Raw genomic sequence first — 27,524 nt, 5'->3', positions numbered from 1 at the left:
GCCAGCACTGCCGTTGGTGTAGTATTTATTTTTTTCTCTCCAGCACAGAATAAAAGGTGAGGTCACACGTTTATACCAAGCTCTAGTAGGACGTTCTGGCGAGCTAGTTGGTTCATAGCTTTTAGAGGTTTATAGACTGCGCAAAAAAAAAACGAAGACACAAGAAAGAAAACAAACACGACACCACGAGCGCAGACTGCCAACTGTATATTTCTGGGATAGCAAGCAGCATATATTTCATTCATGATCCTGAACACGTGCCCGCATTGTCATTGTCACATGTGCCGATAAACACAAAAAACACACAAAAAAATATATAATATCTGCTGTGTAACCTTGTGAACAGGATTGCGACAGGCGATCACCAAACTAACCAAGAGCCGTTCTTGCTGCGTCATCAAACGAGGGAGAGAAAACCGTGAGCATGTGAACGAAACGAATATGGCAGATGTCACTTAACAAATAACCATGGTAAAGGTGTAGGATGAGGTGATAAATATGTTTCAATAAAAAATAAAAATAAAAAATAAATGTAATCAACAAATAATACATCAAACAACAAATGTAGAGGCGATGATGTGATAAAAGGCATGAAGGATAAAGAAAAAGCTTAATGAAAAAAAAAAAACACCAGCTGTAAAGATGAAGTCGACGAAAACTATAAACGTGGCTATGACAAGCATAAAACATGGTAAAAAACTAGCGCTGAGCTCTAAATTCAAAAATTCTGCATTTCTGCAACTTTGTGTTGTCTATCTTTGAGCACCCTTTCATTGAGTTCATTGTGCAGATTTGCTTGCGAGAGTTCATATGTGTATCTTTATAACGACTAACGAATACCAGATAAAACAACCGAAATTTTGCTTAAAATCCGACTTCGTTGTAACGAGGCTCGACTGTATCAACATAAAGAGAACTTCTTGAGAAACAGACAAAAATAGAAATAAATGCAGCATTAAAAGCACTTCCATGAACTGCTTGCAGTGCAGAAAGGTCTCAGCAAGACAAGCACAGGATGCTTCTGGAGTCTGCATGCTCACCAGCAACATTTAACATGGTTAAAGGAGTGACACCACTTCCTTCCCAACTACTGAGGAGTGGTAGCTTGATCACAAAAATTGTGGCACTAGGTAGCAGTGTATACACATGGTGCACCGCCTATAGAAGCACCACTAATGGCCACCTAGCGGGAGCTCTCGAAAGTATGAACGTATGCAGTAGCAGACGATAACATTTTGCAGCAAGGATGACTGAAGACTGTTCGAGTGCCAGACTGCTGCTTCAGCGGTGAGAGCTGCAGGAAAGGCACAGGTCTCTATGAGAGCAGACATGTACACAATGTTACCGGAGTTGGGGACAAGCCGGTTCGCATACATGCCGGGTGCGTCCCACAGACAAGTGTAATGAAGACCAGTTATATGAAGTGGATCTCATGCTAAAGTAACCGCTTCATTTTGTTGTTGACTAATGTAATGTCTCAATAGCTTCTTTTTTTTTTTTAATTCAGCCCTTGCCGTAATACTATTTCTGTGCCTCAATAATAGGCACACAGTTGGTGCAGATTTATATCTCAAATGACAGCACGCTGCCGGCACACATTGTAGTGATCTTGCTACTGATGGATACTCGTGACATTGCTGATTAAGTGCCGTCAAAGTTGCTTCAAGAAGAGTAATCACAAATTAGTCAATGGAAATGCGGACACTAACCAACAAAGTTGCCACACACACACAGTTGAATAAAAGCACCGAGATAGCGCTGCACCACCAATACAATGCTGCGTACGTCAGCGAACTGCCCTTCTCACTGCAGTTTTCAGAATCTCCAATTCCCTTAGTGGCCTGCTTGGAAACGTACAAGGCTAAAGCTTTAACAACTTACGAGTAAGTATTTTTTTTTTTCAATGTTGTACAGAAGAGTGAAGCCAAACAATATATTTAGAAGCAGAGCAGCACTGGCCAATGTAGGTGGGCGCTGGCAGTAAGGCCAGGTTTACTCCTTTGTGGTGTGAACATTGCACTCCTAAGCCACAAAAGATAATAAAAGAATTCAACCGAGTAAAAAATGCACAAGCAAAAAGGCACTATGCATAGTAAATATGATCAGACAGCATCAGGGTGTAATGACTTTACAAAGCTGACTTGAATTTTTCAGCAAAATTTGAACTGCAATACCATATGCAGCAGCAGCTAACAATAATCCTTGCTCTGAGCTACCTCTCTTCTAACACATTTCCCAAGCAACCAGAACGTCGAAGATGTCCTCGGGCAAAACAAATAAAGCTGTTAACCCTTCATAAGGCATGAGGTCATATGCAAAAAAAATGTTTTTTTATCCAAAGACACTTTATTGAGGCTAAGAAAAGATGGTCAGACCAGTTTTCATCACTCTCCGTAGAATGGTTTTAGCACAAATGTGGGACAACGTGTGCCCCACTGCACACGACAAGGAATAAAGGGAGGTGGGACAGCATGTGTCTTAACACTCACGAGGGGTAGCACAAAAAAAAGTTGCATGGTGACTTTATGCTCACTTTGATGAATGAAAGGGAGAAAAGCACTGCATACATAATGGCACGTCACAAGCTGTGTATATGAGCTTGGTGCGCACTTCGGAACGCTTGGTTGAGCACCAGTGGCCTCTCCTTCTTGTGTCAGATGATTTTGGGAAGTGGTTGTTTCCTTGAAAACGGACTTCGTGTGGAACTCCAGTTAGTAGAGAACCACCGTGGCGCCATTTTTTTCTGAGGTAGTCTGCCAGGGATCTTCGAATGTAGAAGGACTGCCATGCGACTAGTTGTCACCCAAGAATGAGCTTGAATTGCAGCAAGCCTGTGCTGCCAGCATCGTGAACACCTGCGTGCTGAATAAAGGCATTCACGATGGCAGCATCAACCATGAAATAAAATATTCTGTGCCATCCTTTTTGTGACTGCCTATCAACTACTTAGGCATTTCTTTTTTTGATCAAAATGGTCAACTCCAACTATCCACCGATTACAGTCTTTCACAGCCTTGGGGCATGTCACCTGAATTTTTTTCCCACAAGGCAGCTTCCTTTCCACCATAGCTTCTTCTTGGGGATCGTGATAATTGGACATCACATGGACTTTCTTGGAGTCCTGCCACTGGTACACAGAAACTGGCTCTTTGGATCTGTATAGGAATGATCCACGCTTGAATTTATTGTCAACCTTCACCTCTTGGGGCAGATCTTTCTTGTTGGATCTGAACATTCCGCAAGCAAATATACTTCGCTCTCAAAGGCGCAGGAGAAGCTTCCTTGAGGAAAAAAAAATTATCGAAGAAAACTTGTGAAATTGCGTCCACCACGTCTTCTGTTACAGAAAGCACTACATGCTCACAGAGTCCCATGTCAGTAGGTCGACGCTCTGTGCGGCCTTGATAGAGGTCAAATTTACAGAGGTAACCAGTCTGGCTGTCAGTGATACTCCCCACTTTATACCCGTGCTTGATTTTTGGTTTTAGCGCCATATATTGCTTCATTGCTGATCTACCTTTGAAGAGAATCATGAACTCGTCGACAGCGACGTAGGAGGAAGGCTTGTACTCTTTTTGGAAGTTGACGTTGAGCATTTCCATTAGGGGCCTCACCCTATAGCACCTATCAAAATTTGGTGAGGTCTTATTGGGTATCTTTGAATTGCCATTTAGGTGCAGGCAACGAGTCATCTGTTGAAAACGTTTAAACGACATTACATTGGATATTTCTTTAACATTGAAAAACTTGTCTGAACTCCAATACAGATACACTTGAGGCAAGTTATGAATGCTCATTAGAATGAGCATGCCTATGTAGGCCTTCAGCTCGCTCACTGTCAGCGTCCGCCAGTTTGGCATCATTCCTTGAAGAGCCATAGAGATTTGTTTCCTCAACAATCATCTTCCACACCTCTTCATCGAAGTATAGAGACAACGCGTCACATGCGCTGCAGTCTGCATTTAGTTTTTGAGAGTATGTCGGTGGATTTTCTGCGATGCTCACTGGAATGTCGCAAGGCTGCCTGGCTATCCATCCTGCTGATAGGGAATCGTCTTCTTCCCCTTCATCGTCACAGTCATGATCAATGGGCTTAGTGTGCGCTTTCTTAGGTTTCTTTTTTCGTGTGTATGCCTTCTTGGGTCTTTTCTTGCGCTGCGGCTTGGTGTTTTCGTCGCTTTCCGATGACTCTATTGGAGCCAAAGCCGAGGTTGATGGTACGGTAAACTCGTCACCCGAATCACTTGACACATCACTTTCCGAACCGTCAGGTATGCTAAAGAACACCTCTAATGCCTCTTCAGCGGTGAGACTTCGTTCCCCTACAAGGACGAAGGAATACATAATGAATGAATACGTTTCATTGGAACACGAACGACACACGACGCCATGCTTCTAAAGCCTAAGCCTAATGAATTTGCATATGCCTGCAGACTTTCGAAGACAGAATTGTTTACAATACGGTACGAACTATACAATTTTACTCATATAAGCCTGACATATTTAGAAGCACGGAGAATACAATGGGCATCTTACCTGCCATTTTTGAAGAAGAATGCTGCTCTTTGAAAATCGTGCGTGCACAGCTCGGTCCTTCGAAAAAAAGCAACAAACTACAACACGCACGGGATGCTTGCGCCACCCAGTAGAAAAAAAAGAAAGCATAAAATAGTTGAGCACACTTCTACTAGATGGCGCCAGCGGTCTCAAGCGAACCCAGCTCTCTCACAGTTCTCACAATCATCTTTTTGCTACTGCCTTGCAGGTGGGACAAGGGTTGTCCCGATGTCGCAAAAAGGGTCAAAGAAGCACTTGCCTGTAATCATTCCCGCAGAACACAGTGTTATTTAAGCCCCTTACAAATGAGGCGAGGCAAAAACTTCCTACTTAAAATCAACAATAGTTCAGCATGAAGCAACTATCAACACTTCAACATGCGAGAAGCCACGCATAAATAAATCCAGAAAGCATGAACTGGGCGAGACCTGATGTGACGATATAACAAGCCGCATAAAACCAACAAAATCAGTCCTTGCAAGCCTCAGTAGCTTAAACAAACAACACGATCTAGTTGCACAGTCATGCACCCTAGCAAGAGCAACACGGTAAAGAAGCAGCAAATGGCAGAGGCGGAATTCAGAACATAAGCGAAATGCCTTAAGAGGAAGCTTTAGCTCGGGGGCTCCTATCTAAATACACGGGAAAGGAGAAATCGTTTTTCTCGGCAACCACTGCACCAAATTTGATGAGTTTTGATGCATTTAAAAGAAAAAATCAGTAGCCCCTCCCCTGTCGAGGAAATGGGGGTAAACGAAGCTTGTCGTGTGTTTCTTCGGTGTTCCTTGGAACGAATTGCACTGACGAGTACCACGTTGTGCTCGAACCACAACTGGTCACACGCACTGCAGCTGGCTCCGAAGTTCCGGTTGAAAAACTCACGTTGAAGCCTGGCCGTCGTACCGGGGAAGCTGGCGCTAGCATTGCCAAGGCACGCACCACCATTGTCGGACTGCTGGAGGGCAAGACGACGCTGACGCTTGGCCTCAACATTGCGCTCCCGCAACTCGGGGTCGGCGGCTCTTCGCGCTCCCGCAACTTGGTGTCCGCGGCTCTTCACTGACGCTTCGCCTGGGCTTCGGAAACCCTCACGCTAGAATCGGCACGTCGACGATGAGCCCTTTCCTGAGCGCGTTCGCGGCGCCGTTGCTCAAATGCAGCCTGCTCCTCAGCAGAACGCACCACTGTGCAGCTTTCCCATCCGGTCGACAAAACTGATCTGAGGCAAGGGAAGCTCTGCGGATCACGTGCCAACCCCCTTTCCTGCCCTATTCCTCCCCGCGACACACCTAACGACCCTGATTGGTCGCGCGCGTCCCATGATCCAGCACTGGCACAGCTTTCCCCGCATCTGCTTTCTTTCTTTCCTTCTTTCTTTCTTCCTTTCTTGTCCCTGGCTCATGCCCACATATGCAATGTAAGTATGCGCCACACGTGAGTTTTTGCATGACTACAATGCCACTGAAACTTGTGAGCTATTACAAGCTTCGCTTGAAAAGTTGAAATCTAGTGACTGTTGGTTGCGAATTTTTATTTAGGTCGTCAATATTTTAATAAAAATTGGCAAAACTCTAAAATTTTCTGAAAACGAAACTATCAAGTTTACAACACTGTAACTCAGCAATGAAAAATGATATCACAATTATGTAACTTGCACCTAACGGTACATCTAAAGCGGCCAAAATTGATATATATATATGGCTCTCAAATAGACCACTAATTTGTAAGTAGAACTCTTGCAAGACCCTTATAAACAATGCAACAAATTTACGTAAGATATAAACTGACATTTCAAAATTGTCTGCTCTAGATGCTCTAATGGATTCAGTTTAAAGAACTGCAATATCTGGTCTAGGTGCCGAGCTACGAATTTGTAAACTTCGTGCTTCCATTTTTTTTCAAACTAACCAGTTCTTGAAAATTACATTTAAAATATTTAGGCCCTAAATCGACATTCGGCTTCCAAGAGTCACTAGAATTTATACTTTCTCTCTCCAAATGCAACAAATTTCAATTAAATCTGCCCAGTGGTTATCTCAGAAACGCGTTTCTGTGTTTTACATCTATTTGATTAGGCGGCATCGGAGTTGGGCCCAAGCTAAAGCTTCCTCTCAACCCACATGTTGCACAGCGGACAAACCAAACCAAGACATGGGTGGGCCGTGATCAAATTCGTCACTTGCCCATGTAAACATGATCTTGTGCAACAAACACTGAGTTGACAACAGAAAGCATGATAACAAGAAATTTTTTGTCAAACGGCAGCGATCCTTTGCTGCTGTTGTTCTCGCTCATGCATCCTGGAGGGGACTGATTACAACCGTGTCATCGTCAAGCTATGCAGGTATTTGAGCACCCCACTGCGCAACAATTGTTCTTCAACATGCCTTGAAGCTTTGGCTACTACACAAACGTGATGGGTGTTGCTTTTTTCGCTGCAAAAACGTGAAGCAAACAGAGAAGCACGAGCAACGACGCAGAAAACTATGGCGGACGGCTGCCTACTCTACCGAGTGCACGGCTGCTGTCACATGCTTGACAAAAGCATGTCGCCATCTCCCATTCAGAACATTCAGAGTGAGGCTCATCAATCCAACTAATTCCAGCATCCATTCAGGTGCTCAAAAGTTACAGTAAAGCCTCGTTCATTCGACCCTCGTTAATTCAGAAAATTGGATAATTCGGACTCGTCCTCTGGTCCCGGCTGGCATATGCATTGTTGAATGCAATCAAGCTCTCATTAATTCGGACATATTTGGCCACACATCGGTTAATTCAGACAACGTTCGGAGTTCGGTGAGTGAGAAGCACTGCAAACGTGCGACGCAAAAGAGCAAAAACGGCACTAGCGTCCAACCGTAATGAAGCTGCGGAGTCCACATCTCCATAGTCTTAGCGAAAATCGTACGGGAATGACAGCAATGCCGAAACCCTTCGTGCCTATTTGTGCCTTTAAAGCCTTTATTCCTGCATTACCGCCGCGTATAACACTGCATTGCCCACGGGCTTTCATAACTGCGTAGTCGCCATCCCATGATCGCGTCTATAGTGGCCGCCATTTCTGCTGCAGCGGTTGCGGCAAACAGTTTCGTTTTGACTCGGTATGCGTGTAGGCCGCGTGCCTAAAAACTGCGTAGTCGCCATCCATGATCGTATTGATAGCGACCGCGGTTTCGTCTGCAGTTGTTGCAGCGAATGCCAGTTCCGTTCCGACTCGGTGCGTGTGTCGGCCGTGTCCCTTCAGCACCGTAAAGCCACCGTCCATAATCGCGTCGATAACGGCCGCGGTTTTCTTTGGAACGGTTGTTTAGTTTTTGCTTGGTTGTTTCGTTTTTGTTTGGTGCAAAGCTGTTGAGGATGAGGAGCACCGGCTACATCACAATGGGCGTCCGATCTGTTGGCGATCAGTTCAGTGGCAAAAACATAATCGGGATGTGTGCGCGGAAGTGCAAAGCGTGTCGCAAATGAAGGCGTGCGCCACAGCCGTGCTGCTGCTAAGTCGCGGGGCCTCGATCGCCGCTGCGAGAGCCAATGAGTAACGAGATAATGAAAAATTTCAGCTTCCACTCTGCTTTTGTGCAAAATAGCAACAGGATTTGCTCGTTCATTCACTAAATAAAAGCGTGTTGACGTAGTCAGCATTTGCTTGTTGTTTTCTGGATACCCTCGATAATTCGACATTCAGTTAATTCGGACATTTCTTTCGGTCCCGTGAAATCCGAATTAACGAGGTTTTACTGTATTGTGATTTCTGCAATACCAACCATCTTATACATACAGTTAAACCTGGATACAGTAAAAGCTCGATGATATGATCACGGCTAATACGAATTTCCGGATGATACGAATTTTTCTGTGGTCCCGGCCGAGCCCCATTACTTTGCAACGTGGTAGAGAACGGTTGTTACGAATCGATTTTCGGCCTGTGTCGGTTGATACGAATAAACGCCGCCCCACCGACGGCCGCGAAAGAGAACAGCGCGCAGTCACGCACTTTCTCCCGTTCTCTTTTGGTGCGGAGGCGCGGACGCGGCGCCGGACAGCGCGGACTCCGCGACTGGGCGCGAAGAGTTTGAAGTGGTGGCGCTTTGGTGCTTTTGTACTTTTCCTCCTTTTCGGAGGCCGCCCATTTGTGTTCGCGTTCTTTGTGTTTGCGCCATTTTACCTAGTCGCAGCGAGCTATGTCTACCGAGATAGAAGGACATTAGAGACTTTTTCTTCAAGAAATAAATGCTTTTTACGTACATGTGCCTGAGTGAGTTCACCTCTGACTCTATAATTTAGCTACAGTCGAATCTCGTTAATTCGAACACGCTTATTTCGAACATACCGCGCACTGACAATGCTCTTAGCAGCGCGCCAAATCACGCGGCGGCGCCTCCGACCGGCATTGCTCCGACACCGCCATAGAGCAAAAGCTCAGGAGATACCCCTCAATGCCGCGCGCGATGGAACGGGGAAAAAAAAAACCCCGCGGCGGAAATTTCACCCTCTCGCAAACTGCAAGGTCGCCGTTTCTGCATCGCGCCGGAACAAGTGTGTACGTGCCGACTAGAGTGTTCTAGACAACCGTATTCTAGCACACACTAGTGCCGACGTCTCAGCCACGCGGATAAAATGGCAGTGAACCCTTCTCCTCTATGCTTCCTCTATTTTCTAGTCACATGTTGACCTTGCACGCTGCGGCAGCAGCGCAGAGGAAAACAGCGGCGGAGGCGCAGTCGGGCCAACGAAACTGCCCACGCCCGCAAACGCTCGCTTCCCGATAACGGCAGAAAACGAAACTTCGGGGAGCGGCTAAAATAAGCTGGCGCCAGCGCACGGAGTCGAAGGTGAGAGAGCTACGAGGGAGCTGAGAGGGAGGGCGAGGGGAGCCACCGAAGCGGCGGAGTTGACGCGGCCAAATCCGCTTCCCTAGCTGCCGCTCTCCTCCCTCACCTTCGACGGTATCCGCGCGCACCCGTGTGCCGGCGCCGCCCGCTCCCTGAAGCTTCGTTTTCTGCCGTTATCAGGAAGCGACCGTTAGCCGGCGTGGGCAGTTTCGTGGCCCGCGCTTGCTATGATCTTGCGCGCCGCGATATTTCACGACTCGCACCGTTCGTGCATCGTGCTATGGTGCACGAATACTTCAAAAATACGTCCTTTTAATTCGAACAAATTTTCTGGCCCCTTCGAGTTCGAATTATCGAGATTCGACTGTAGTTTTAATTGTGTTTCGATGATACGAATTTCGGCTAATACGAATATTTTTCGTGACCCCGTGAGATTCGTATCATCGAGCTTTCACTGTATAACGAAATTTACAAATTCCTGAAAAACGACGTTATAAAGAGGATTTTGTTATATGCAGGTTCGAGAGGAAAATTCGAAAAAGAAATGCTTACCATATTTACTCGATTCTAACGCGCCCTCAATTGTAACGCGTACCCGTTTTTCGTTTTCGTCGAAGCACTCATCCTTGGAATAGCACACCAGGTACCGGCTGCGTGGACGCGTGTCGTTTCGCACAAGCGCGAGGCATCGGAAATGAAGAGCAAGCGTCGCGATGGGGTTGTAGCGTCGTATTGTGTTACAGTAGAACCCCGCTGTTACGTTCCCGGGGGCTGCGTTTTCCCGGCTGTTACGTCGTTTTCGGCCGGTCCCGGCACAGCATCCATAGAACCCAATGCATTGGTATTCCTGCTCTTGCGTCGCAACTGTGGGACCGTTCCCACATCATACGTTGCAAACTGCCACCCCGTGCCGGCCCGAGCGGCCATTTTGACTTTTCATGTCGCTTGGCTTGGTGGCTTGACGTTGACATTGGCCGCCCAAAGTGCCGGGGGCGACAACTATGACGTATGTTCGGTTTCCGCCAGCAAAAGTATGGCCCTTGAGATCCGTATTTTCTATATAAAGATGGTGTCTATGAAGCGTTGTGGCCCTAAAATTGGTTTTGGCTCATAGATATTCCGTATAAAGTCCAAGGGCGATAACACAGTCGCCGCGCGCCGCATGCTGTATCTGCGAGTGAAAACATGCGAGGGGAGCCAACGACCGCGTCTAAATCTTGCGTGCGCAAGAAAAGCAGGGAGGAAGCGAGGGGAGAGGGATAGCGGGGTGGCGTTGTACTGTACTCTGGCATCAACTGCGTACTGCGTGGCGGCGCGCGGTCGCGCGGGTTGAATCTTGAAAGCGATCTGCTTTGGGGCAGAGTCTAGCAGTGTAGGTGCGTAGGTGGCTCATAGCTTTGTGCATGCTGTGTGTTCTTGGTGCTCAGTTTGCGTTGAAGCGATAGACAACAGCACGAAGGTCACTTTGCTCGCTTCTCCAGCAGCGCTTCCACATGCCGCCACCGTTTGACAGTGCGTGTCCGCGCTCATCGAGTGTGATGTGTCATAGCGTGTACCAGCGCGTCGGCAACATCAACTGGAAAAGGAGTGCCGGCTTGGCGAGCTAGGCCAGCTGCAGCAAGCGGCAGGATCAGGTTTGAATGAAGGGAGGGGGAAAGGTCACATCCGCGGCGGCAAGATTGCCAGGTCGAGGGATGCAGGCCCGCCTCGCACACGCACGCACGCACGCACACGTGCACTCGCTTCACATTCCGTCGCAGTGGAGAAGGTGCTTCCGGTTGCTGCTCGCGCAAAAATGACAAAATTTGGGGCGAAATCTCTAGGTTGTCGGAGGGGAAAATTCGTTATATTGAGGGGGTCTACCGCTGCCACTTCGTTACGTAGAGGTCTCAAATACATGTGCTTCTATGGAGTAACGGCGGGGAATAGAAAGATTTCGTTATATCCAGGAATTCGTTAATATGGAGGTTCGTTATAAGCAAGTTTAACTGTACATGCGAAATGGTTTATCATCTAAATCAAAGGAAACACAATGAAATAAATGAGTGGATTGCTCCTCACTAGATGATGAGCAGTACACAAACACGTGGTATTTTGTTGATTCTAGGTTTAAAAATTGTGAAAATAACCTGTTTACAAACTTTCTGCATAGTGTGTGAGGAGATGCTGCTATACATACTTGAAGGAAAAAAGAAACAACATATATCCGGATTTACAGTCACTAAGACATGACACACATTCTGGATAAATATTGTTGCACGCACGCGTGAGTGAGAAGAACGATGACCGGTGAACGTGCTTGCGGTCCCGGGTTGAAAGAGAAGAGGACGACGTTGAGTTGATCAACCAGCTGACCGCTCTTGCGCTCACCTTCGCGACCTACAATAAACGGCCCCCTTCATCCGTAAGGGTGATAAACGGTCTCCTTCGCGCGTAACAGAGTGGTGGAGGTGCGGGGTACGCGCTCACCACAACGGAACCGTCACTGCTGCAGCTTCGTCGAAGCCGTCGACTTGCCGGCCTCCCGCCATCTGCCGTGACCGTCTTCGACATGCCTGAAGAAGGAGCCGCTCCGAGGGCAGCGCCTAGCAGTCCACTGCAATACTACCGAGTTCCACCCACATTCGGAGGAAAAGCGGGAGAAGATGCCGACGAGTGGCTCGTCCATTACAAACGGGTGAGCAAGTCCAACGGGTGGGATTCAACCGCTCAGCTCACCAACGTGGTGTTCTCCCTGACCGACACCGCACTCGTGTGGTACGAGAACCACGAGGACACGCTTACGACGTGGGAACTTTTTGTTGAAGAGATCAAGGCGTGTTTTGGGGACTCAGTCGCCAAAAAGAAGCGTGCTGAGCAGACACTGTCGCAACGGGCACAACTACCAGGTGAGACATGCACCACGTACATTGAAGAAGTTTTAAAGCTGTGCAAGGTGGTCAGTGCCCGCATGTCCGAAGAAGATAAAGTAGGACATTTGCTGAAGGGAGTGGCTGAGGACGTGTACAATTTCCTCATCGGTAAAGAAAGCCTAAGTTCTGTGTCCGACGTCATTCGGCATTGCAGAACCTTTGAAACGCTGAAGATGCGTCGGATTACGCCAAAGTTTGGTCGGTTGGCAAACGTTACGACGGTTGCCAGTGTGGACACGAGCCCTTGCCTCGACCTTCCTTCGACCATCCGACAGATTGTCCGCGAGGAACTTTCCCGCCGCGAAGAGATGTCGCGTCCAACAGCTAACCACCATGACATGTACACGTCGCGTGAGGCTATGACTGCGCCACATTTGGCCCCTTGGCAACCAATGGTTAGCGCAGCGGCCGTAGAGTACAGCGCGGCCCCACAGTCTCGGATGACAACACGCTCTCCGACTCCGCGCTATGACCGACGCGCTCAGCACACACCTTCTCGACGCCCGATGTATCGTCATGACACACGCCATGAACCAGCCCACTACACGAGGGAAAATGACAATGTTCAGTTCATCGACGAACAACCAAGGTTTCGACCTCCCCCGGTATGTTACTCTTGCGGTGTCCCGGGTCATATCTCTCGGTTTTGCAACCAGCGTATGACCACGTGGTATGGCCAGCCCTCAGAGTTTTCACGGCCCTCCGAACGGCCCCATGGTGTCCCGTGGCCAGCACACACATCGTCTGGCGACGAGTATTGGCCGCGCAGCTCCCGGAATCGCTCCCCGGCATCTGACAGGAGTTTGACGCCCCCACCGCGTCCTCGTGCTTCCCGTTCTCCCTCACCACTGCGTCGCACCACGTCCCCTTCGTCACCGGAAAACTAGCTAGCGCGGCCGATGGAGGTGAGGTCGCTGGAGATGTGCTACTGACAGAAATACCTCCTGTGTTGATGCTCAAAAACAAAGTGCGCGTTTTTGTGGATAATGTGCCTGTGATGGCTCTGGTGGACACAGGCGCAACAATTTCTGTTATGAGTATCTCTTTTAAAGACGTGTTAGGGCGAAAAGTTATGTTCAGATGGGACGAAGCTTCAAGGTTCTGTGGAGTGAGTGGCGAGCCGTTGCGACCTATTGGTGTGTGTAGTGCTGACGTGGATTTGGGAGGCCATGTTATTACGACAGAGTTTGTGATTATTCCTCGGTCGACCCATGATGTTATTCTTGGCATGGACTTCTTGCGGGAGTGTGGTGCCACTGTTGACTGCCGCACAGGGAAGGTATTCATAAGTGGTAGGATGACGTCAGCCCTCCTGGAAAACCCTGTAGATCACGAAACAACACTGTGTGTTTATGGCGATACGGTCGTACCTGCATCATCTACCGTTTGTGTTCCCGTTGTCTGTTGCGGCGCCGATTCTGACAGTTTCGATGCTACCGTAGAACCGATGCACATGAACTGTCTGAAGAAGAATGTGTTGGTTCCACATTGTGTGGTGTCGATCGAAGGCGGACGCGCTGGCTTGTGGATCGTAAACTGTTCTGCGGAGCCCGTGATACTACCAGATGGCTTGAAATTAGCCTTCGTTCGGGAACACGCGTATTTATCTGTGGCTGAACTTACAGAAGTACCGCAAAATCCTGATGGCCACAGTTCGGAAACGGCCCTTTTGTCCATGATAAATAAATCTCTCAGCACGAGTAAACGCCGAACGTTAGTGGGTGTGCTTTCGAAGCACGTCTCAGTATTCGACTTTGCGCAGAAGGACAAAATACCTGTAATCCCCGCGTCACGAACCCGCCATACCATCAACACGGGTTCAGCAAATCCGATTAGACAAAAGCCATATCGCGTTTCACCATCAGAGCGCCAGATTATCAACGACCAAGTGCATGAAATGATGAAAAAAGGAGTCATACAAGAGTCAGCGAGTCCGTGGGCAGCTCCAGTGATTCTTGTTAAAAAGAAAGATGGATCTTGGAGATTTTGCGTCCACTATCGCCGATTGAATGCTGTAACAAAAAAGGACGTGTACCCACTCCCACGTATTGATGATGCAATCGACTGCCTTCATTCTGCCTCTTACTTTTCCTCAGTAGACTTACGATCCGGCTATTGGCAAATTCCGATGCACCCTGAAGACAAGGAAAAGACTGCTTTTGTAACGTCTGACGGGCTCTTTGAATTTAATGTGATGCCATTTGGACTGTGCAACGCTCCGGCAACTTTCGAGAGATTTATGGACACTATTCTGCGCGGGTTGAAGTGGAACATCTGCATGTGCTACCTCGACGACGTCGTCATCTTTGGCCGCACCTTCAGCGAATACAACTCGCGTCTGGATATCGTCCTGAACTGCATCAGAAACGCTGGCCTAGTTTTAAACTCAAAGAAATACCACTTTGGAGACCGCCAAACCCTTGTGCTTGGGCACCTCGTCGATAAGGATGGCATCCGCCCTGATCCCCAGAAGACAGCCGCCGTTGAAGCGTTTAGTGCACCACGCTCTGTCAAGGAGCTCCGCAGTTTTCTGGGGCTTTGTTCCTACTTCCGCCGCTTTATCCCTAAGTTTGCCGACGTCGCGTATCCGCTGACATGTCTACTACGAAAGGACATCCCCTTTGAGTGGACTCCGGAGTGCGATTCTTCTTTTCGTCAGTTGAAGTTTCTGCTGACGTCACGACCTGTTCTTCAACACTTCAGTCCTTCAGCTCCGACGGAACTCCATACGGATGCCAGTGGCATAGGTATTGGCGCCGTCCTAGTTCAACGCCACGGTGACTGCGAAAACGTGATCGCATATGCAAGTCGCTCATTAAGTAGGCCCGAGCAGAATTACACTGTTACAGAACAAGAATGCCTCGCGGTGATATTTGCGGTTCAACGGTTTCGTTCTTACCTGTATGGACGCCCCTTCACAGTTGTCACCGACCACCACTCATTGTGTTGGCTTGTAAATCTTCGTGACCCTTGCGGCCGCCTTGCACGCTGGGCGCTCCGACTACAAGAATATAGCTTCAGCGTCTCTTATAAGAGTGGTCGACGACACGCTGACGCGGACTGCCTCTCGCGTATGCCACTTAGCACTACGGACTGTGACGCCGACGACTTCGATCACCTTGTGGCTTCTGTATCGCCGAGTTTTCCAGACCTCGACTGTTTCAAAGCCGAACAACGAAAAAACGCTAAATTAACACCTCTCTTCACCGCTACGACCGCCTCTACTACAGCAAACAATTTCTGTGTACGTGATGGACTCCTATATAAGAAGAACTTTTCCAGCATTGGCGCACGTTTTCTTCTAGTGGTGCCGGAGAGTCTTCGCATGGCGATTCTGAGTGCTATGCACGATGACCCTACGTCTGGCCATTTAGGCTCGGCGAGGACGCTCTACCGGATTCAGGAACGTTTTTATTGGCCTGGGATGCGACAGTCTGTTGAGACGTATGTGGCCAGCTGCATGCAGTGTCAGCGCCACAAACGTCCATCTAATGCTCCAGCTGGTCTCCTGCAGCCGATCCCACCTCCAAGCACGCCTTTCCGACAAGTGGGCATTGACTTCGTGGGACCTTTTCCGAAATCAGCCAAGGGAAATCGGTGGATAATTGTTTGCGTCGACTACCTCACACGCTACTGCGAGACGGCGGCCGTGCCCTCAGCAACTGCCACTGACGTTGCAACGTTCCTGCTGCAGTATGTCATCCTGCGACATGGTCCGCCTCGCGTAATCATCAGCGACCGTGGACGACAATTCACAGCAGATGTCGTGGAGGAGCTGCTTCGTTTGTGTGAATGCAACTTGCGTCACTCGACACCATACCATCCACAAACGAATGGCCTTACGGAGCGCACCAACCGAACAATTATAAACATGCTCTCTATGTATGTTTCATCCGACCACAAGAACTGGGATGACGTACTGCCTTTTATCACGTACGCGTTCAACACCGCCAAGCATGAGACTACCGGCTATAGCCCTTTCTTCCTGCTGTACGCACGGCCATCCCGGTACACGATCGACACTATTTTCCCTTTCTGTACTCACGAAAATCTCACTGTCGCCGAGACCCTCTGCCTTGCCGAAGAGGCGCGCCGTATTGCTCGTTTACGCACTTTGGCATCGCAGGACAGATCAAAAGCACGCTACGACATTCGCCACCGTCCAGTGACCTATCGCCCTGGTGATTTAGTGTGGCTGTGGACTCCTGTACGGAAACGCGGGTTATGCCAAAAGCTTTAGGCCACCTACGATGGACCATTTGTTATTCTTAACAGACTCACAGAAGTCACTTATACCATAGCTCGCCTCACAGCGAGTGGTAGAAGAGCTGCCAAGACCCAAGTGGTCCATGTCGCCCGCTTGAAATTGTTCACGTCAAGGCAACTGGATTGACTCGCCCGGCGGGCTTCGTCTGCGACGAGAGGAATGTTGCACGCACGCGTGAGTGAGAAGAACGATGACCGGTGAACGTGCTTGCGATCCCGGGTTGAAAGAGAAGAGGACGACGTTGAGTTGATCAACCAGCTGACCGCTCTTGCGCTCACCTTCGCGACCTACAATAAACGGCCCCCTTCATCCGTAAGGGTGATAAACGGTCTCCTTCGCGCGTAACAATATGTAAGGCTTTCTTTCTTTTTGAGCCTATCCAGCTTAGTGGAGTCGTTCTGTGTGTTTCATTCAGCAGCCGAGCGATAATTCTCACACTGATAATTTGGACATGCTCGATTATTTAGACGGCTTCGTTGCACCACCACTGGCCCCATAGACTTGAAGTATAAAGTAGGTGGACCGAAATTTTGGACACCTTACAGCGCCATACGATAATTTAGATCCTGTTGAACAACCACGTATTAATTTGGCCAACAGTTGGAGCAGAAAAAGCAATATTTTGTTTTGATACATTGTCAGTATGGTTACGGGCCATGCTGCCGGCACCTCCTCGAAACCAAAACCAGTGAAGCCTTATCGATTCAGTAGTCGCTGACTGCACCCACATCATGGAACAAATTAAGCCAAGCCGCCGAGTTGTAAAGGCTGCATTTGTAATTTGTTGTGCGGAACATCCAGCATTTGTTCCTTTATGTGTTAAATGGCAACATTGTCCCAGGCGCTTTGGTTGATTGTAATTAACAATTTTTGCTGCTTGGAATCGTCAATCAGCTTCAGTGTCTGTACCAACGAGGGCGGTGATTAAGTGAGGAAATTAGTACTGTGCAATGACTGTTGCTAAGAAAACCACAGTCATTTGTCTACTGGAGCGCGGTTGACCTCTGTTTATGTTGCCAGAGGATGAAGTTGTTTATCTGTACCAAGAGCATTACAATGGTAGAAAAAATGAACTGACCAGGTCCAAGGCAAGTGTATCTGTGTACAACAATGCGCTGCCAAGCTTGTTTGGCCACTTGTGAAATATAGTCAGTTATTTTTTGGCGAATCCAATATTACAAACTCCAAATTATTCAGACTTTTAAGCACTCGCCCCCAATTGTGAATTTTGAGCCGGCGACTGTATATATGCAGTAAGGGGCCTAGGGGAATTGTTTGGGCCCTAAGGAAAGGTGATATCTTTATTAGCACTGCCTCTACTGGCTCATCAATAAAAGAAACAAAAAGAAAGAAGCATTATCTAAACAAAATAATGCCTTATTTGCACGCATGAAGGCTGTGAACATATTGGACAATAGTGGTGTGCAGTGGCAGTGCCTTTCTGTGCACCCCGTGCAATGACTGATGGTTACATGCTGTTGTGCAGTAAAGAGAAGTTGAAGTCTATCTGTTAATCCTGTGTATCTTTCTTTGCTCTATCTAAATTTGCCCTAGAAAATTATGTTCCATATCACCTGCATCGAAAATAGTGCATGTAATTTTTCTCCTTTTCTTTCCTTGCTCTCGGGATCACTAAAGATGACAGTGAGAACAGCACTAACCTGTCGGTATGAAATCTGTGGATGCTGCCTTGCATAGTGGAAGAGAACGTTCACCATCATTGCCTGGACATCTGATGTCTGGAAAAATTCTATTTCCGGAAATCTGTAGAAATAAAGGAAGTTCTTAGAAAGAATTACATGCACTGCATCCATGAATCCTTTACAAACCAGACAGCTTTTTATAAGGCGAACATTTGGCCCAAAAGCAAGAAAACAAGGTCAGATTGATCAATGTTTCTTATATCTGGCCTTTACATATCAAGCACCGCCATACTTTCCAGGTCAACTGACTGTAATCTTGAAAATTCAAAAGACTACTACGGGCAGTGAGCAGTCCTATGTAATAGGTCTGGCTTGTCAGAAGTGACTATAATATCACAAACGAATGAATAATGTGCCTAATAGCACCGTGAGCGTGACTTATATAGAACAGGAAGAGTAACAATGATAGCCCAGTACAAGCAGAAGAGCAATACAAAACAAAGCACAGAAGAAAATTTTTAAGAATTTGTTTTGCATAATAGAGATTGTTACAAAACTACCAGAAGAAAATTGAGTGCTGCTGTCCAAAAGAGTTTGATAAAGGATCAGTGGCAGTCCCGTACATCGCTATTGGAGGGAGCGAAAGCAAACAAAGTATGTGCATGTAAATATGCGGGGGGTGAGCAAAAAAATTTATGAAGGATTGCAATTTTCTCAGCAGTTCTCAAAAAGCCTTTGTGCTCGTGCTTCCTTCCCGGGGAAGAGAGGGAGAAACGTAGCCTGTGGATGAAAGATTGTGTTGAAAAACAGCCTTGCATGGCTGTCAACCATTGAAAGGGCACATTCTGCTATAAATCACTCAGCATGCGGCAACAGGCCTGTGGTAAGCGGAGCACAGGAGACTGGTGGCAGCCATCTGGTGTTGAGGGACCAGGCAGTGACGAAACACTCATCAGCAAGGTTATTTACGTGATGAATGTCAGAGAATAGAAAGAGTAATCAATGGGAGTGAGGGTGATTAATTTATATACTTCTAGTCCCCCGGAATATCTCTAAGTGCCCTAGACGGGCAAGTTACAATATTTTCGGAATTTTTCTTCCACAGCGAAGTCGATGATCCGGTCAAGTGTCGAAAATGCGAAGCTTCTTGTGCCACAGATAGCAGCAATGGCTTGGCGGGGGAGTAACAAAGCCTCCAATTATTCCCTTAACAGAGTTCCGCCAACAGGCAGCTCGTGATTAATGCGGCGCAGCTGGTTAAACGTGATCCGGAATGCAAGAGAGATGTGACCGCTTTTCATAAGCTAACAAATGTTACATGTTATCACTCAGTGAAAGACGCCACCTGCATGCATCAGAACACTCTCAATTTGCAGCCGATTCTATCTGTTGTGACCGAACCTTGTAATCAGAGTGTAACGTGCAACTTGAACAGTGTTGTACTTTCTATAAGGTATGCGAGCAACAGTGATTACTCTGGGACCTTTGACAATTTATGCGTAAAAACCGATGTGCTTGACCTGCTGATCAGATTGTGATGATCAACGAGTGTGCTTGCCACTATTCTTGTGCCGAGTGCTACTTTTTTTGCTGAGCACAGGTTTGCTCAATACTTGTGTTGTGCCACTGTGGTTGCTCACTGTAACTACAACGTGACAATATTGTTGATTAATACCCTCCTGTAGTACCATTCATCATCAATGCATCGTCCTTGGTTGGTCGAATCGTAATACCCACTAAATAGAAGACAATTTGTGCTGCCAAGCACAAACATTGCCCAGGCAGGAGTGACCCGATGGGAGCCTTTACAAAGCACCAACCCTACCCGCTGGTCTCTGTCACCGGCTTCACGAATGGACCTTTCTGCCTACATCATGGCCGTCCACATTCCGCAGACCTTTCCCCTACTTTTGTCATGCGCCCAGGTGAACTTTTATACCTGCTCATTTCCAAAAGCGGCGTGCTATTTGCACCCATTTGTTTTTATTGCAACAGTGACATGACAACTGAAAACATCCCCCCCCCCCCTTGCTCTTTTGGGGCCACCACTGTAAAGACTGCTGTCACACTATTAGGGACATGAAAGACTTCGCTCATCTTCAACACAGCTTCTCCTATAACACAGTGTTGGTTGTGCAGATGGAGCTTTCTTGGTATTAGGCATTCAAAACCAGGCTTGATTCTCCCATAGTACCCCATGCATTTATGTTTACTCGCATATAGAAAGTACCGTATTATTCCCCCTCATTAAAGCAGTTTTCAATAAAAAAAACAAAAAAACGTATACAGTGTAGACCGCTTATAATGTAAGTCGCCGGAGTCGCGAATATCGGCACTATAAGCGGTACCGCACTATAACAAAACAACGATTTTCAAGCCCTGCACGTATGCAAAACGTGTAGACCAAGAATGTAGACACGCTTGTACTATCGCGCACACATCGCGATTACGTTTTCGCCAGTGAGCTAGCGAAAACATAATCGCGATGTAGTCGGTGCTCTTCAAGCTCGACAGCTTTGCACCGAGTCAAAACGAAACTGTTTGCCGCAACCGCTGCGGAAAAAAACGTGTCCGCTATCCGCTATTGACGCGATTATGAACGGCGACTTTACGGTGCTGAAGGCACGCGCCCGACACACGCTCCGAGTCTGGACAAATTAACTACTATTCTCGATCTGCAACACCTGCAGTTGAAACAGCAGTCGCTATCTATGCGATCATCGATGGCGACTACGCAGTTTATTAGACACGCAGCCGACGCGCATACCGAGTAAAAACGAAACTACTGTTCGCCGCAACCGCTGCGGAGAAAACCGCGGCCGCTATCGACGCGATCGTGGATGACGACTACGTAGTTATGAAAGCCCGCGGCCAACACGGTGTTATGCGCAGAGGTAAACGAAAAAATACAGGCTTTAAAGACACAAATAGGCTCGAAGCGTTCCGGCGTTACTGTCATTCACGTACGTTTTCAACTGATGGCTGTGGCGATGCGGACTCCGCCGCTTCGTTTCAGTTGGACGCTAGCGCCGTTCTTGCTCTTTTGCATCGCACATTTGCGGTGCTCCTCGAGCTCCGAAAATAGTCCGAATTAACCAATGTGCGGCCAAATAAGTCCGAATTAACGAGAGTTTGATTGCATTGAATAATGCACACGCCAGCCGAGAGCACGCACCTTGTTGAGAAGCGTGCTCGCTGCCGCCTTTGTCGGCGAGATTTTCCCGCGGAAGCCGCATTATAACCAGTATTTCATCTCCCGCGGCTGCACTGTAAGCGGTATGAGTATACATGGAGTGCTATGGGAAAATTAACGGGAGTCTGAAAAGACCTTACTATATCCGGTCCTGCACTATAAAAGGTTACGTTATAAGTGGTCTATACTGTATAAGTTGCACTGGTGTATAAGACGCACCTGTTCGTCTGGTAAGCAATTTTTAAAAAATTAGTGATGTTTCACTCGGTGAACATGGGCCAAGCATATGGGTGCCATTCCTATATAATTGCGATAGTAATGATATGGACACTCCACGCGTAATTCTGCAGTCATGATTGCGGCGATGTTCCACATAAAGTCCAAGGGCGATAACATATCGTCCCCACGCTCCCTATGCTGTATGTGCGAGTGAAAGCGTGCGACGGTGAGCCAAATCGCGTACAAGGGAGGAAAGCAGGAATACAGCGCGGGAGGGGGGGGGGGGGGGGGCTGTACTGGAAAAACTGCGTAGTTTTCGCAGCAGCGCGCGACGTATCTTCAAAGCAGTCTACAGATGGGACGACTTCGGGGTGGGTCGACTTGCGGTCGGCCTGCCGCCGCTTGCGTTGCTGCTTCGTACTCGCACGGCGCTCAGGAACTCGATCACGAGAAGAACCCAGTACCTCGATAGTGTGCACAGAAGCCGTGCACACTATCAATTAAGTGGCAGAGGAGGTCAACCCAGCACGCTTCACGTGGCCATAGCCTCCAATCCGATTTTGACGGTAGTTTTTCCAAGAAAAAAAACTCACATAAGTCGCACCGTTCTATAAGACGCACCAACGAAAAATTCAGAAAAAGGAAACGCGACATATGAAATGAAAAAGCTGTATGAGTGATACCAGCACATCATCTGCCTATTTTTATGTTCACTGCAGGACAAAGGCCTCCCTCAGTGATCTCCAATTACCACTGTCATGCGCTCGCTGATACTAATTGCAGCACATTGTACAGCACAAATGGCATTCCATGGGCATAAGGAGTGTGCAGAGTGAGCCATTAAATGCAGTCTGCTCGCAGATTCCACCGGTGCACCTCAGTGCTACTATGGAGGCCATGGTGGAGCTCAGAAAGCTGCTAACTGCCTGCTACAAATGGTACATTCGGTGCTTTAGCTAGCAGACATGATGTGGCCGCAAGAGAAAGAAAGAAGCTTCCACTCTTCAAAAAAATTATCTAGATCCATGGTGCAGGCTAAACTTTTGCAACAAATGGAACACTGGTCGCCAGATGCTTTTTTTTTTTTTTCGAGGTGGTTCTTCAAAGAAGATGTCAATCCAAGGACCCTAATATTCCCACGCATGCAACAGAAGTGCAGTCCAATAAGTACCATGATTTACATTTTAAGTGCTTTTGTACAATGCCAAGTAGGTGCTGGAAACAAGCAGACTATAATGTAATAATGTTCAAGGAGAAAAAGTAAGTTAATGGAATTTTCATAATTTCATTAGGCACCAAATGCTGGCAGCAAGCTGAAATTCATAGAGTGGTTACAGTGAAGGATCTCAAATGCCAGCAGTTCAATTTAGGAAAGTGAATTCTAAGACAAAATCTTAGTTTTTTTAATTACAGAGGCAGATGTATTTCATTCGACTGTGCATAGCTAATGCTGCAACCACATGCTTTCTTAAAAGAAGTACTAACATTACATTTTCAATTTTTCTTTTTTCGTTAGAGCGACACTAAAGGCAAATACTAAGTCGACGTGGTCTGTTTAAATACCATGTCAGAAACCTCGCAACGCTTGTTTCGTGCTAAGAAAAGACTTAGTTTACAAGAAAATTGCATCTGAAGGATCCGAATAGCTAAATCTCCCGCCACCCAACCGGAGAGTGGTAACATTACAATGTCATCCCCACCCTTTACTGCCGTCGGTAAGTAAAACAGCGCCCGACAGGTGGCAATACAGTTCTTTGCACAAAACGCAAATGCGCAGCCACGGAGAAACTGAGCCGAGACAGAGCGGTGGATTCGCCACTGCAGCTGCTCTTGGTCAAGTGGTGTGGACCGTTCAGGCATCCCACGACATCACATGGAAGTGGAATTCGCTGTTACTTGCAGTTTGTGCGAGTTTCACGAGCCAGCAAAACCAGCGCAGCACTACGCGATAAAGAAACTACTGAAACATGAAAGCGCAGGTGGCACAGAGTCGAGCGAAAACAAAACCTTTTGACCACCCACGTAATTGTCAAAGGTAATGTCAATGAGTTCTTTTTCTAAAAATGTAAATAAAACCTAACAAATAGCATTTTCTTTTATAATGCAATACAATGGTGTTTTTATAATGAGTGGTTGAGTACTAGTGACAGAATTTAAATGAAGAGCGCCTTAGTCATCAGTCATGTACTTGAATGTCCCGGGGGAGTTTCAAATCTAGTCCTGCAATACCTCAATTTCTCTATTACTAAGGCTCTGTTCACGATAATATTGATGCTTAGAGATTCTCAAGCACAAATCTATCACTTTAGCTTGACGTAGTATTTGCCTTTAGTGTCCCTTTAAATAAATCCTGCACCTCAAAACCCCAGAAGAAATATTGGCAGGCCTCAGAACAGCCTAAGTAACTTAAAATAGCAGCTTTTATATAAACCAGGTATGGTTTTGCTTCACAGGAGGTGTATGTGTCATGACATAGCAACACAGAAGGTGGTTGCGTGGGAGCAGAACATGATGTTTGGCACTCTCTCCAGCTTGTTTGGTTGTTTGCCATGCTCCTACATTGGGCGACACTACGAGTAGTAGCATAGCAGATGACATGTACATTAATGAAAGGAAAAAAAAAGGCAGAGAACAGCAGCACTTACGTTCTTATCACATCCTGCTTGATCATTATTCGCAACTCGCTGTCCTCAAAGTACTGGTTCCATGGGCTTTTCTCATCTTGTGATAGGGGATTGTTGTAAGTCAAGTCAAGGTCATCTAGTTCCATTCTTGGATTGTGACATGTCTGGGCAAAATGAAACAAGCACTGCTGAGCCATGTTCTAAATGCACGGATTACCAGGCACAACAGTTTTTGCCGCTAGATTTAAGCACTGCTCTTCTGCATCATAATGTGCAGTGGAGCATACCAACAATGTGTTGGCTGATTCTTACGGCTGCTTTCTTTGTCTCTGGTACCCTTATCCTAGGAAAAGTGAACCACACTACATGGCTGCAGAATAACTATTAAATAACTTAAATGTACATAAAGGTACTACGTGGCTTTGAAAAACAAATAATTGCAACAAGGATGCAATCATGATATTACAAGATGTCAGACTAAGGCCTACCAGAGCAATAAGTTGCCATACTCTTCTCACCTATGGCAGTGCTATCTATCCGCTGTAAGTGCACAAGCTATCAAGATGGCACCAAGGCAGCTACAGTGAACTGAAAGTAAACTGCAAGGGGCATAAACAATTGATTCATTTACCTTAGCCAACAGTGATTCATACTTGTGCCTCATTGCTCTGGTTGCAATGATCCAGTCACTCCTGGAGTCTGGCAGGCACTCCAAGAATATCTGAATAGCAAAAGTTTGGAGAAAGGAGTATATGTGTCTTAAGGAAGCGTCATTAATTTCCCACACTAAACAAAATGTGATGATGCATTAAGGCCTTAAATGCGGGGTGAGCATATATATCCCACATGACTTGCATAGCCACCTTGAGTATTTGCCCCCTTAGCCGGGTAGAGGGAAACATAAAAATCAGCTTAAACTGCTGGAACACACTTTCAAAGCTTTATTTGTAACTACAGTCGACTTCTGTTAGTTCGAACCTGACGGGACTGAAAAAAACTGATCGAATTATTTGCAGCTCAAATTAAACAAGATGCAGAAAAAACATTGGTACACATCACTGATTCATTTGGCAGTACAGTTAAAACTCGATGGAACGAAACCTGATTTTACAAGGTTCCCAATCTAATGAAGAACTTTCCATTCCCCGGCAGGTACCCATAGGGTTCAATGTTGTCATGAACCCGAATTACCAAACTAATAACCACCAAACCCAATTTAACGAAGTTTTTCATGAAATAAATGAGTAAAAAAAAGCTGTGATTTCTTTCTAATTTTGACACAGACAGATTTTTCTTCGAGTGTAAAACATCTACGCACCCTAGCCACATTCTTTGCACCTGCATCTTTGGATATCAGCAGCTTTTCATAGCTTCCCGTGACTATGTGCCTGACCTGCATCGCACATTGCACTTCGCAAAAGCAATTGAGGCCGCCCTCACGGATTTTTCACACGCGCAGCTGTGGGTTAGTGGCAAATACAATGCCGTAGTAGCTTATGGGTGTCCCTACGTTATAATTTTAGATTTCAAAAAATCGGAAAATTCCTTTCTCGATTTTATGAACTTCTCAATTCATTGAAATCGGGAATCGTTTACACAATTTTGATATTGTTATTTATTACTGAGTTGCCCAAGTAATAAAGGACAAATATCACAATTCTGTAAACTGCACCTATTAAAGAGGCCCTGAACCACCCCTCGGGCTTGGTCAAATAACATAGTCCGCGGGTAGCATACCCTGCTGTGAACATCTCAGCCAAGCTTTGCTGTCGTACACGGTGCATGGAGCTCACAAGCAGAGCCCAAAGTCACCTTTCCCTTAAACGCTCTCGTTTCAACAGAAGCCATGATCCTCACTCTTTATTTCACAAGAAAGCGCATTCCCATACATGGCTGCTATTGGTCGCTGTGGTTGGCAGCACCGCGGCCGCTGCGGGGTGCCACTACGAGTCCACTGGCTAAGCGCACTGCAACTCGCTGAGGACAACTGCGTTTGGCTTACGTTTAGTGTTTCGTAGGCACCAAAATCGTAAGTCGTGGTGTTTACATTAACATCCAAAATGAAATTTGAACTGTGCGCCACCGTGACATTTCGAAGGCGGAGCGTTGAGGCTCCGCCCCACTCCGCCGTAGCCTTCGCAGTGCAAGGCATTGAAGAAGGAACGGGAGTACAGTGGAGGCCATGTTTGAATGCGAATAACTCTGCTTCTGCTGGACGCACTGAAGTAGTTTTTGCGGCAAATTATTTCTGAAATAGCCTATTTTCACTTCAAATGCCTTTCTCCACTTCGATAAAAAGTGGTTTAAGGTGCCTTTAAATTAAAATCCTGATTTCTACAGGAATTAAAATTTCAATTTCTCTATGAACGGTAGAGACTTGGGTACATGTTGGTAGTTCATGTTAATGCAACAAGTTTTATGGTCCAGTGATTGTCTGATCAAAGCATTTCTGCATTTTACACGTACAGTATAGACCACTTATAACGTAACCACTTATTGTGCAGGACCGGATATAATACAGTCTTTTCAGACTCCCGTTAATTTTCTCATAGCACTCTATGTATACGCGTATCGCTTACAGTGCAGTTGCAGGACACGAAATACCGGTTACAGTGCGGCTGCCTGAAAGTTTGGCAGTCAATCTAGATGGCAAACGCTCCCCTCAAGCCACAAATACCGTATTTACTCGAATCTAACGCGCACTTTTTTTCCGATAAAACAGGTCCAAAAATTGCGTGTATGTTAGAATCAAGTACGACCCTAAATCTGCGTTACCATATAGCCGTCGGCATTTCAAAATGGCCGCCTCACACGCGCGTCAGGCCTAGCTACCGTAGCTTCCTCCATGTGCTGCAGTACACGTGCTTAGGCAATAGTCTACCGTCTGTCTTCACGTTCTCTGCGTCTGTTCTATCAGCATGAAGTACCGAGTTCATCATGATAACGCATTTAAAGGAAAGTGATCATGTGCACGGAGACGGACGGAAATCGGGCTGCATCACGGGCATTCGGAGAATCCGAAACTTGCGTTCGGGACTGGCGCAAACAGAAGGTGAGGATTTTCGCCAACAAAGCAATGCGGAGCAGCGGTTTCAGTGGACCGAAGCAGGCCGTAATCTGTGACGATCCACTTCAGCGATACGATCACCTTGGCCCTATCTTGAAAGCAATCTGCAACGGGGAAAGTCCGTCGTGCGCCGTGTTTTCGCTGCTTATAGGTCGCGTTAAAGCGGGAGTCATGATAGCACGAAGGTCAATTCGCTCGCCGCGCTTCGTC

The 27,524-nt window shown here is 46.9% G+C and overlaps 1 protein-coding gene across 5 annotated transcripts in view; it reads right to left on the bottom strand.

The window, feature by feature from the left end:
* Nucleotides 1-27,524, bottom strand: part of LOC119456546 (TBC1 domain family member 5-like) — a 103,698-nt gene that overhangs the window by 64,672 nt on the left and 11,502 nt on the right. For 4 of the 5 annotated variants that reach the window (XM_049669962.1, XM_049669965.1, XM_037718378.2 and 1 more), the window contains exons 4-6: nt 24,879-24,968; nt 24,269-24,411; nt 18,230-18,332 (exon numbers count right to left, since the gene is read on the bottom strand). In XM_049669962.1, coding sequence (XP_049525919.1) covers nt 18,230-18,332; nt 24,269-24,411; nt 24,879-24,968 — 336 coding nt within the window. Of the gene's footprint in view, nt 1-18,229; nt 18,333-24,268; nt 24,412-24,878; nt 24,969-25,565; nt 25,662-27,524 lie in introns of those variants that run through there. The other variant, XM_049669964.1, reaches the window with a different exon arrangement.

This window comes from Dermacentor silvarum, chromosome 6 (assembly GCF_013339745.2).
Source record: "Dermacentor silvarum isolate Dsil-2018 chromosome 6, BIME_Dsil_1.4, whole genome shotgun sequence".
Classification (NCBI taxonomy): Eukaryota; Metazoa; Arthropoda; class Arachnida; order Ixodida; family Ixodidae; genus Dermacentor; species Dermacentor silvarum.
The sequence above is the reverse complement of the archived record's forward strand: the minus strand, read 5'-3'. Positions and strand labels throughout refer to the sequence as shown.